The 12,442-nt window shown below is 39.6% G+C and overlaps 1 protein-coding gene across 2 annotated transcripts; it reads left to right on the forward strand.

Annotated features, from left to right (window-relative positions):
- Positions 1–84: 84 nt before the first annotated feature.
- LOC113990684 (acyl-coenzyme A synthetase ACSM4, mitochondrial-like) lies at positions 85–10,794 on the forward strand. 2 transcript variants are annotated; one of them, XM_027726313.2, is made up of 14 exons: positions 85–170; positions 2,580–2,845; positions 3,143–3,353; positions 3,750–3,957; positions 4,197–4,340; positions 5,078–5,234; positions 5,862–5,941; positions 6,700–6,823; positions 7,340–7,420; positions 7,531–7,632; positions 8,054–8,181; positions 8,864–8,963; positions 9,795–9,914; positions 10,481–10,794. In XM_027726313.2, the coding sequence occupies exons 2-14, from the start codon at positions 2,648–2,650 to the stop codon at positions 10,565–10,567; spliced, it is 1,740 nt and encodes a 579-aa protein (XP_027582114.1). In that variant the 5' UTR covers positions 85–170; positions 2,580–2,647; the 3' UTR covers positions 10,568–10,794. The 2 variants fall into 2 exon arrangements, with proteins under 2 accessions (XP_027582114.1, XP_027582112.1); XM_027726311.2 differs by having other exon boundaries at positions 92–271.
- The last annotated feature ends 1,648 nt before the right edge of the window (positions 10,795–12,442 follow it).

A 12,442-nucleotide genomic window follows, 5' to 3' on the forward strand; every position in this document is an offset into this window, starting at 1 on the left:
AAGGATGTAAATGATTACAAGAAAAAGGTTACTTTGTGGAAACACTTTTGCTGCTTAGTCTGTTTTGGTTTACGTTCTGTTCTCATTACTTCAGAGGAAGCAAAAGACAAAGTAGGAAGGGTTTCACTTCAAATCCTTTTTGACAGAGAGTCCGGGTTTCACGTCTCCAGGTGAGCGTCTCTTTTGGGAAATATGTTGTGAAAGCCAAGCAAACTGAACGAAGAGGATCTGCCCCAGCCAGCTCTCAATCTCTCCTGTCCACAGCAGACAGGTCAGGAAAGTGTTGTTTGTCTGAATTCCTCATGTTAATGATCATTGAGCAGAAGCAGATGGTACTAAACCAAGAACAATAATTCCTGGTTCTTGGAGTCATTCAAAGGACTTTGCCATTACTGGGTCTTTTTTTTTTTTACTTCATTTTCACCTCCAGGTTTGCAGGTGAGAAAGTGCTATGACCTTGAAGGGTCTCACAGCAAAACTTAGCAGACATTTTGGTAGACCACTGGGGAATCCTGAATTTAAAATGTCTTTCATCTTGTCAGTCTTGAATACCATTTCTGATCCTGAATACTGTTCCTGAATGTTCTGTCCCTCCTCTTTCCTTGACAGGGTATTGTGTAGATCTTGTCATTATAATGCTCTGAAATCTGTAGATTACAGTTAAATCATAGAATTAGAGCAGACTAAGAAATTATAAATATCCTCTTAAGTTATTGAAAATAATAACCAAAATGATTAGGCTTGTTTGTTCAAGGAATCAAAGTGGATCCATTGTTTTTTAGCATTAATAGTAAAGGTCACAACCTCAAAGAAAGGTTCCATTTCATAAAAATTGTGATATTTTTACTGGTGGTTGTTTCCTAAGTAAGAGAAAAACAATACTTATTATTGTATATCCCAAAATATGACATAAACCCCCTTTATTAATGCCCATTTTCTCTGCAGAGTTTGGGAATATTTCAAATAGGATTTTTCACCACTCAAACTTTTTTAAAAGAATTTTTTTCCACCAAGTCCTCTTAATAGTGCTCTGCTTTAAAGTGTAAGTACTCTCTAAAGAACTTTTTCTTATGTAATCCTGATTCTGAAGTGAGTGGCATTTAGGGACATAATAACAATTTTATATCCAGGTCCTAAGACTCTTTCTTGGCAACTAATGATATCCTATAGGATTGTTTACAGCTGGTCAGTGTTTCTCTGCCACAACCTCCATGGAGCACGGAGAACATCAGGAATTCCTCTTTACCCTTGGTTTTGACTAAGTATCTGTTCTGGGGGGAAATCTGCATCCAGATTTTTTATGCTGTCAGATATGGCTGAAAAAATTAAGATGTGTTAAGTTCTATGTATCTGAATTAATTTGCCTGATAGGCAGATTAAATCTTACTGTAAAAGCTTGTGCAGAGGAATAAGGAAATAATTCCAATGTTAAAGAAGTTACTTTTTCTTGAGGAATAAAATTTGACCAAGACTGAGATCCATGCATCAGAGATGTGAGGACAAATGGTTATGATTGAAGACTTGGGACAAGGGGTGAAAGACTACAAAGTGTACTTAAAAACCTGGGACAAAGGTGAAAACTTTGCAGATTCACTCAGGCCACAGAAATTCTGCATGAAAAAGAATTTGATTAAGAGTTTACCTGTAATTTTGTTGGTAGTTTGTGGATAGTTTCATCCTTTGTAAGAACAGAAATGAAAATTGCCCTGTATTTCAGGAGTCACTTACCCTAAACCTTGTACTGAGTATAGTAACTGAGTAATTGAGTTTAGTGGTTGAAAAAAGCAAATTGATAGTTGGACTTAGGTTCTGAAATCATCAGAGGCCTCCAGGACTCCCCTGGCTCCTGATCTGACTGGGGGCTTTTCTAGACCCAAGCCAGTTTCTTTTCCCCCTGTTTGATAATCTTTATGTTCACCTACGAGAACCCTCTAAATACCATTACAATTTTTAGAGTTGAGCACAGCTCTGGAATAATCCTCTGGTCTGTGGAAAAGAAATAATCATCAGCAGCATTATAAGATTATATAAGGAGAAAGAAAAAAGCAGCAGTGTAAAGAAAGTAATTAGACTTGAGAACTTTTAGGATTGTTACGGTGAATACAGATGGAAGAGAGAATTTACAAGAAGCATGTGCAGAAATGTCTATATCAAATTTGGTGCCTGCATAAAGGATTACTGAAGTGAAGGCTCTTTGGATGGATGTGGTCAATGGATATATCAGTCAGCAACTGTTGAAGCTAAAGCAGTGAGTATCTAATGCAAGAAGTCTAGTAGAAAAGGAATAGAGAATTAGCTACTGAATGCTTTGTAGTAAGAAGCAGGAACCTTATTCTAATGCAAACAATAACATCTGATGTTGGTTTTGAGTATGGAGAGTTGTAGGCAATTAATTAAAAAATCAAAAATATGAGAAAGCAGGATAGGGAACTTCACATTTAATTAGAGTGTTAAAATCATCAGTCTGGCTGTTACTAGCCTAAGTGAATTCAATTAATAACTCATTAATTCATAACTGGATTTTCTTTGGATAATCTTAATATTATTTTTCTCTTTTTGTTGGTTTTTTTTTGTTGCAGGATTTATAGCAACAGTTCTGCTCATTTCCTTACATGGTCTACAGCATCTGCAGACCTCATTTTCTGCCATGAAGTTGTTTAAATTGCAGAGTCTAAAATTCTGGTGGACTTTGAAGCCTCCTAACAGAGCTCTCCATGGACACCCCAGGCTGCTTGCCTCTGATGTGCATTCCCAGTATGAGTCCATCAGACGGGGCAAACAGGAAATACCAAAGTACTTTAACTATGCAAGTGATGTACTGGACAAGTGGTCTGAGATTGAAAAGGTAGATGATCTTTTGTTGTGCCAATGAGATACTCTAATTTGAAATTCATTTGAAATAATTTGGGTCTGGAGACAATTAGGTTGGTAAACATTTCAGGTTCAGAAAAGGAGAATCTATTGGGAATACCTGAGCGTGATGCATAACACATCTCAATCCATTAAGGACAAGGGAAAAATAACAGCTTATAAGCCAGTTGTGAAATACTCAGATCTTCCATAATTTGCGGTTGTTTTTGCATTATAATTTCACAGTCTGTCAGAAGAAAATGTTTTGTGTTTGAATCCTTATGCTTTGTAGGCTGGAAAGAGACCACCAAACCCTGCCTTTTGGTGGATAAATGGAAAAGGAGAAGAAGTGAAGTGGAGCTTTGAGGAGCTGGGGTTCCTGTCTCGGAAAGTGGCCAATGTGCTGACTAAAGAATGTGGGCTGCAGAAGGGGGACAGACTTATCGTGATCCTACCACGAATCCCAGAGTGGTGGCTGGTGAATGTGGCTTGTATGCGAGCAGGTCAGTGAGCATATCTGAGACTGGCAAAATGGTTACTGCAATTAGGTTGAAAGGATCAAGAATGTATGTGGTTTATGAAGGAAAAGTAATGTAATAATCCAGTGAGTGGCCCAACTACCAATTATGCAGGCAGTCCTGAAGGGTTTGCGCTAGGTGCAATAGGACAGCTGGCCAGAATACAGGGAAGAGCCATGGAAGTCACCAGGCAGGTCCACGTGTCATTGCTTACAGGAGAGCACAAGCATCTGCATAATTCAGTATAACTGTTTGTCTGGGGAACACCAGGACAAATCCATATCAGAGGTCAGTTTGGGAATAGTTTATGGTTTAGATTCCTAGAAAAGAATCAGATGTAAAAAAATATGCCAACCTAAAGTAACTTTATCTCTCTTCCAGGAATTGTCTTAATTCCAGGGGTATCCCAGTTATCAGCCAAAGACATCCTCTATCGACTCCAGGCATCAAAGGCCACGTGCATAATCACCACTGACAAAGTGGCTCCTGCAGTGGATTCGGTGGCATCTGAGTGTCAGTTTCTGAAAACCAAGCTAATGGTGTCCAAGGACAGTAGGGAAGGGTGGCTGAACTTCACTGAGCTCTGCAAGTGAGTATGAGTTAATAGATTGCTAATCCACATTGAGATGTTTGCTAACAGCGGTCTCATTCTGGGGTGCTTCTACCCTCTTCTTTTTAAGGGGAGGTCTGTCTTTGAGGAAGTATAACATCACATTATTTTAGTATAATTTTGTGAAACTCTGTGAAGCTTATTTGGAATACTTCATTACATTCTGAAACCTGTGTAAAGGAACCATTGAAATCATTATTACGTTCTCTCTTTTAAAGAAACCAAGCTGCTGATCATTCCTGTGTCAAAACAAGGATTCAAGACCCAATGATTATCTTCTTTACCAGTGGAACCACAGGTTCTCCTAAGATGACTCAACATTCCCAGGGTAGTCTTGGTTTCAGACCCCTTTTAAGTGAAAGGTATGAAAGGCTTGAGCCTGATTTGAACATAAGGTAATTGAAGCTGCATGGTGAAAAATTACTGAGTGAGAAATACCAATGTACAGCTCTGGTCCTTCTCCCTTTGAAATCGGACTACAAACTCCAGCAAATTTCCAGGGGAGTAGGATCATCCCCAATGTTTCTATGTTTCAGTTAATATCTCTTACCCTCTTTCCAGAGTGGTTCAAAGGACAGCTGTCAGCTGGGAATATCACAGTGCAGAGAACCAAGAGATACCACACTGGACTGCAAAAAGCTCTGTGATGTGTGTAGATGAGCAGAGTTTGTTGGTTGCACAGGTCACTCAGTCTCTCAGCAGCCTTAGAACTGAAATATCTGGTCTCCAACACAGAATCCTTGAATGCTGCAGTTTCAGCCCTATCTTCCTATCTACTGGAAAGCCACTGCATTGATATTCAGACTCCCCTCTCTGCCCCACTCTATCCTATATTGTGACTGCCATCATATATGTAGGATATACATATGTGTTTTTGTATATGTATATTTGTGCAAACATATAGGTAGGTGTCCTTTTATCCTAGAGCTAGCTCTTAACCTTATTTGAGTGCTCAGTGCACATGTATCTTGTCAGAAATCTTGGCCTTTGGGGTTTCTTTGGGTTTCTTTGTTTTCTTTGTTTGTGGTTTGGGTTTGGGCTTTTTAAGCAAATATTTTTCATTATCTTTTCATTCTTTTTTTTTTTCCTGCTCTATCAGGTACTGGTTAGATTTGACACCTTCTGGCATGATATGGAACACAGCAGACACAGGATGGATACTAACTTCAGTGGCATCTGTTTACGATCCCTGGGTTTTCGGGTCGTGCGTCTTTATACATAACCTACCACAGACTGACTCAGCAGTCATCCTAAATGTAAGGGAAAAACTCATGAAAATGTGTTAACCTGCAGAAAGGGCACAAAAAATAATTCTTAACAGCTTCCATAGATTTCATGAAGGTTGCGTCCATGGTTGTGTTTGAGGTGCTCCATCTGTTGTGTAAAGCCCATATTTGCATTTTTCATGTATACAGAAGGGGCCAAACATATGATTCATTCATACATTTTGCTCAAAACTGGTGAGCATGTCAATGAAAATCATCCAAAAGCAGCACTTACTGCTTGCCATTCATTCATTCTAATGACTGTGGAAGTGATATCAGCTGGTATTAATAGAGACTGAAACTAAAGCATTTCTCTGCCTACACTGGACAAGAAGAAAGTGAAAACCTCCCTATGATGCAGACAGAGGTGGGCTTATTTTGATCATACCCCAAGCAGTGGAGTCTAGTTGTCGTGTATCAGCATGGGATTTTGTCCAGTCAGATATCCTGTGAATCTCTGCATATTGCACCAACTGCAGGAGGGTTCCTTACCCAACAGAGCGGTGCTTTTACAGAGGGGGCAAATGTAGTTCTCCTTTCTATGTCACCTGTTTACTGTACATTCACAAGGCAGTTTTTTGTCTGAGCTTCACGTACCCATCTTGTTTAACTCACCAGACTCTCTGCAGCTTCCCAATTGACGTGCTGGTTGGTGCTCCAACGTTGTTCCGCATGCTGGTGCAAAATGATCTCTCCGGGTATGCCAAGAAATTATTTACTAGTGTTTAATTTACCCTGACTAAGCTTTAGTGATCTCCCATATCCAGCTGTTTGACCCAAAATAGGGCAATAATTTAGTTCAAAAATATTCTCCATGAAAAGGCCGTCACACAAAATTTGAGTTTTGATGAGTTTTAGTGATCAAACATAAAGAAACTTGATGCTTTCCCTAAGAAATTTGAGACTTCGCTACTGAACTTGTGAGCAAACCCCTGAGGGTATGGAACAGTCTCTTAAATTCTTTATCATAATTTTCGATTACCGCATTAATTGTCCATGCTTTGGGAAGGAATTCCTCCTAGAAAGTGTGTGTCAGCACAACTGTGAGGGTTGTGGCAGTTGCTCATCATCCCCTGCTCCAGTTCTCACTGCCTGTTCCTTCCTCCCCTCTTGCACTTTCTCCCTTGCCCTGTTGCAGAGGGTCAGCAAGCAGGGCCCTGGCTCAGCAAATCAGTCTGTGGTTAGTTATAATCCAGGCTGACTTCAGCAAAAGTTTTACTTTATTTTTTTTTATGTGTACTTAACTCTGACTGCTACTACTCATATGTGTGGTGTTGAGCACAGACCGATGTCCTTGTTCTATCAGGAGCTGAAGGATCAGGGATGCTCTGATTTCCCCCCTTCTTGGGACTAACTCTCCCAGTAAATGGGTCTCCAATGTTGTTTACAGTTGTGTGCTCCTTGTCTTGCCCAGTAGATTAAGTACTGCCTCTTGTTTTGTTAACTCCCTGTGAAGCTACAAATTCATGAACCTGAAGTATTGCGTGAGTGGAGGGGAACCAGTCAACCCAGAAGTCATGGAGCAGTGGAAGAGCCAGACTGGGGTGGACATCCATGAAGTTTATGGCCAAACTGAAACGGTACATCTGTAGGGTCCATGTTCTATTAAATCTTTGGAATTCCTTTTTGCTTTACGATATTTTAAGGTTTGTTATGAATGAATACAGTGTGTTTCTTCATTCATGTTTCTGTGAATGTTTCAGCAACCTCCTCCCCTGATAACCTCTGAAAGAAGGTCCTGTCATGGCTCCCCCCACAGAACCTGCCAGAAACATGGGTTGTTGGGAGCAGATGTTCCCTAATATTTCCACAAATGTCCTTAAGCAAATTCCAAGTAACAGTGAGAGTCAAGAGGGCAGAGTTTGAACCTAAGGGAAGAAGACTGGTTAGCACAGGGCATGAATTCTTCCCAGATCATGGAACAGGATTCTTCCAGGGAGTTTCCTGATTTTTCTTATCCCTACCATACAGCACTGGCATATAGGATCCTATGAATCTTAATTCCTTACTTTGTAATTAGTCTAGAAAATATATGTAATGAATCAAGTGTAAACGTAGCAGGTTTCTATTGCAAAACTTTGGTTTGATTTTTACAGGGAATAATCTGCTCTGTTTTTAAAGGAATGAAGATTAAACCTGGATCAATGGGGAAGGCAGCTCCCCTTTATGATGTTCAGGTTTGTTGACTGCTCTTCAGATTCTGTCGTAAGGGCTTTTTGTTTATTTGAGGTTGGGTTTAGGGTTTGTTTTCCCACTGAACTAATATACATGTTGTTTTTCGTTCTAGATCGTAGACAAAAATGCTAATATCCTGCCTCCAGGACAACAGGGAGAAATTGCTGTCAGAAGCAAACCTATAAGACCACTTGGTTTTTTCTCTGAATATGTAGTAAGGATTTTATTTTCTTCCTTACCACCACCAATCTCCTCCAAAATCTCTCCAGTTGCGTAGTGGTTCAAAAGGCTGAATATTTCTCACCAGTTTATTATTTATTACCACAGTAATTTGTTTATTTGGATTGGTGGATGTTAGAAAAGGGAAGTGAAGAATTTGCTCAAGATTGAGTTTAATTTTTTTTAAAGAATAACAATTATTTTAAACATATTTTATTGTATTTTATAGCAATATCATATAGCAAATATTTCACGAAGCCTAGCCATGATGGTGATGATAACAGTATCAATACAATTCTTACACATCCTTGACTGAAAAATTAAGCTCCAGTGCATTTGACAGTATGTGCATTATAGCATGATAAATAGCTAATTCATGCTCAAAATCTAAACTACTGTTTGTAAACCACTTTAAGGATAACCCTAAGAAAACTGCAGAAACTGAACGTGGGGATTTTTATGTCACTGGAGACAGAGGGACTATGGATGAAGATGGGTATTTTCAGTTTATTGGAAGATATGATGACATCATCATTTCTTCAGGGTCAGTCTGCACACTTCTCTCTAAATCTGCCATTGTATCGTCTTACATGTCGTGTTCCTAGTGAGCTTTTGACATAATAATCCTGTGATTAATGTATTGACCTCTTGATTTAGGAATACTTGCTTTTATTATTAGCTTTTCATAGACTTGCAGTATCATCTTGGTGATATCAGTGGCATCTCTGTATCCTTTTCCCCTGCAACATCTCATCTGTTTCAACAAAGAATGAAGACTTCAACTGGCTGAGGAGGGATTTTTATCTAGTTCATTTTTGACTAAAATTGAAGGGCATCTCTATTGGATTGAAAGAGCATTTGAAGCACTTTAACATAATAAAATGATAAAATTTGGTATTATATGATGGGATACCATAATGTGGCACCAGCTGCTACTGCAGATCCCGGCTATCAGTGGGATGGAGCTCCAGATTAGGAGCCCTGAAGAAAGGGGAGAGATGGAGAGGAATCCACAGCCCCAGCAGTCCTCTACAACATGACCACTCTGAAATGCTCCTACTTTCTAACACAACCAGCTTTCCCATTTTGGCTGAAGTTTCTACAGTTGGTTGTTAATTTGTTCTGGTTTGGAGGGTTTTTTTCTTCAATAGTACAATTAAAAAAAACATTTGGTACTTGTTTTCCACTTAAAAAAAGCCAAATCCCATTTTATTTTTCCTTACTAGGTATCGCATTGGGCCGTTTGAAGTAGAGAGTGCCCTGATAGAGCACCCAGCTGTGGTAGAAGCAGCTGTTGTCAGCAGCCCAGATCCCCTCAGAGGAGAGGTAATGACGCTGAGTGGTGGAGGAGGAAAGCAACGTGTTTGCCTAAACATATGATGGTATAAAGAAATTTCTACTGAATAATGTACAGCTCTAAGGCAGTCATGTCATCTTAGAATCAAGGAATCCTTTAGGTTGGAAAAGACCTCTAAGATCATGGAGTCCAACCCAGCACTGCCATATACACCACTAAACCATGACCTTAAGCACCTCGTCTACTTGTATCATGCATAATCCTACTTGGGGTGACAAGCAAAATCCCTTCCCATTTACATGCCTTTGCTCTTCTGAGTTTCTTTTGATCCCAAGAAGGTCTCCTTTGTGGAGAATATTTACAGTGATGTTTACTTTCTCCTTGTTCCTAAGCATTTTTCTGTACGCTGAAATTGTCATTTATGACTGTCTTGGTGTAGCCAAAGTTATTCTGAACTGCCCTGGCATTAAATTTGGGCTGCAGGGGTAGTGAAAGCACAGTCCTGTGCTGGGATAATAGGGCTTACCGTCCTCAGTGTGAACTTCAGAAAGAAACAAATTGTCCCTTAGCCTTGGGGAGAATTCTACAGAGACACCTTTTGTTGCCCCTTCCTCTTGATGCTGAGAGGAAACGGCAAAGGCTTTTGCTTTGTAAGGAGGGCAGGAAAGCTGTGCTTTCAACTTTCCCTTCTGCACATGCATGTGCAGAAGCTGGGCACAATCATTTCTTACAGTGTGCTGGTTTCTCTGTTCCTCCCTTTTGAATGTCATGACTCGGAGCAGCACTGCTCCCTGGTAACCTGTATATCAGCTCTTAAAAATGGACCACATCAGACCACTTTCGTTAATCTTATCTTACAGGTTGTGAAAGCATTTGTGATTCTGTCACCAGCCTTTTCATCCAGTGACCTGAAGAGCTTAGCCCAGGACTTGCAGGACCATGTGAAGAAAACCACTGCTCCATATAAATACCCTCGAAAGGTAAATGCTTCTGAGGAGAAACTTTAAACCAGGACACCCTTCCATAAGTCTCTGGAGAATTACTATTTACAGTTTCATGATTCAACTGAAAGAGACAGCAGTAAAGATTCTTCTAGACCACTGGCTGCAGAAGATCTTTCCTAAATAATACTAGTTCACATTGATTTTCATGCATTTGAGTAAAGTGTTTGTTTAAATATCTCAAAAATTTCTAGGCTTCGTACATCCTTAGTTAGAGCTGCATGTTCTAGGTCAGACCCACAATCATAATTCTCCATTTTGTATTTAACCTTCAACCAAGCACTCACTGGTGCCTTTAGGGGAGCACGTGACTGAATCTGAATAAACTTTTATCTACTGCTCCTCACAGTTAATAAATAAGAGGCAAAGGAGTGGTTTCACAGGTGGCACAATGTGCTGCCTTGATTTGGCTTGGACATGATCCTTTAGGCAGGCAGTTCTTACTGACAGGAGCCCTCTCAGTTTTCCACTTATGCTGAGAGCTGGTCTTGGAAAACCAACACGGTAGAACATGCTACATTGTTTTCTCTCTTTATTTTATTTAGGTGGAATTTGTCCAAGAGCTGCCAAAGACAATCACTGGGAAGATCAAGAGGAATGAATTAAGAGACAAAGAGTGGGGACGGATGTAGCATTGCTAGGAATTTAACAAAACTTCTTTCATTCCATTAGCACTATATAAATTTCACTAATATAACTCCCTCATTCTACTCGCTTTTTTTTAAATACCTGAGCACCAAAAACTACAGATAACTCCAAGATGTGATATTTATGCTTGCTTGCAAAGTTTCTAATGTCAGTACTTGAGTGGATTGTGTTATTCTGGCTGAAAAATAAATTTTTCAATAGACTATTTCAATAGCCTTTCCCTTTGAGACCTTCTCTCCATCCCTCTTACAGCCCAGCTTCTATTTGATGTTATTCTCAAGAGACAATAGAAAGGGTGATACCTGCATCAGAAAAGGTATTCTGTATCAAATATATTTTGATGCATTATTTCCTAAGAGTTTAGTCACCACGTGGGAAGGGACTGAGGTGGAAAGCTTCAGCCTGCAAAGTGGCTCTAGTGGAAGGGATACCTGGTAAGATCATGTTGCAACCTCATGAGATAGGAAATGTTGACAGACTCTGGGCATTTTAAAAAAAAGAGGAGTTCCATTTGCTGCAACTTCTGCTGCTGAAACTTCTTGTCAGAGTGTGCCTCAGGCTGGAGAGGGAGATGTCATTACTCATTTTTACTAAGAAAGAATCTGTATTACCAAGAGATGCGACTTCTCCTTAGACCAATCCATTTTGTACCGTGGATGGTTTTGACAAAGTATTTGCTCTTTTGGGGGAAAAATCTGCATCCTGATATTTTTACTGGACTGTTGAGCACCATCAGAGTGTGCAAGAAATGTAACACTGACAATCTGACCTCATGCTGACTCCATAAGTAAACACAGCTGAATGTCATAGGCCTATCCTGGTAGGATCTGATGTTGTCTTCTTCCATTGAAACTACAGATGAACCTGTATTAGATACCACTGGAATTATGTACAGGGAAATGAAATGTTCCTTCACCTAATCAAGTTGTGTCTCTGAACATAAATTTATCCTAATTATTTTAATCAAAAGAATCAGATTTTACCAATTCAATACAGTTATAAAATACTGAATTTTGAGTGACATTCTGAACAATTAGTTGAACAGAGAAAGATAATGCTTGGATGTTACAGTAAGAGAGGGTTTGAATACAACAGCACGTTTGAAAGCCTCAGCTGGCAACGATCAGTATTCTGTCGGGTTCCTCAGCAGAGTTGTCACAGTGTGCACTGGGCACAGATTACCAGGCTGAAAGGGTACAGCAGGTTTGGGGGAATTTCAGCATGAGTTTCACATCTTATTGCTGCTGGCAGTGGGCTCTGCAGAGGTGAAACAGTACTACAGCTTTTCCAAGTGAAGCAGGAATCAGACACCACTTGAGGAGTATCTAGAGTGGTTGAAAAGAACCCCAGGGCATTCACATTCGGAGATAAACATGAATAGTTCATCGGGAATAGCACAATAAGCTCCCCTTGGCTAAGCAATGATGCACCAGCTCCCACCAAAAGTCTTCAGAAAACACTTCACTGTCTTTAGCTTCCCTCACTTCCTGCACAGGGTTCCAATAACCGTGAGGTACGGTTTTAAATTTCCCTTCCCTTTTCCTGTATTACATGTTTGTTCTGAGGGATTAAATTTTTTCCTCCTTGATTCAATCAGGACAGAGGAAAAACATGTTGGATATTTTAAATGTAATCCCATTTTTGGAGCAAAATAAAAAGAAATAGGATTAGATTTTTAAGAGCAATTATAAAAACATGTTGAAAAATGAAACCTGTTCACAATATCAGAATCTGTTTCTTTTTAAGCGCATTCAGATTTCAAATGTGAGTAGTTTTTGGAAAAGTAATCCACTTTGAAGTGAAGTAATCAGATTTTTCATGTAATCCATTTATTCTTTGTAAGTAATACATTTTAAACA

The sequence above is a fragment of the Pipra filicauda genome, unplaced genomic scaffold (genome assembly GCF_003945595.2).
Source record: "Pipra filicauda isolate LSUMZ 115617 unplaced genomic scaffold, ASM394559v2 scaffold127_size2900866_pilon, whole genome shotgun sequence".
In the NCBI taxonomy this organism is placed as follows: domain Eukaryota; kingdom Metazoa; phylum Chordata; class Aves; order Passeriformes; family Pipridae; genus Pipra; species Pipra filicauda.

What these genes read in the sequence shown, in the direction of transcription:
- LOC113990684 (XM_027726313.2), top strand. Translation starts at nt 2,648, where the DNA reads ATGAAGTTGTTTAAATTGCAGAGTCTAAAATTCTGGTGGACTTTGAAG. An exon ending in AGACCCCTTTTAAGTGAAAG is followed by an intron (nt 4,341 to 5,077) that starts GTATGAAAGGCT and finishes CTGCTCTATCAG; the next exon opens with GTACTGGTTAGATTTGACAC. An exon ending in TTTATGGCCAAACTGAAACG is followed by an intron (nt 6,824 to 7,339) that starts GTACATCTGTAG and finishes TGATTTTTACAG; the next exon opens with GGAATAATCTGCTCTGTTTT.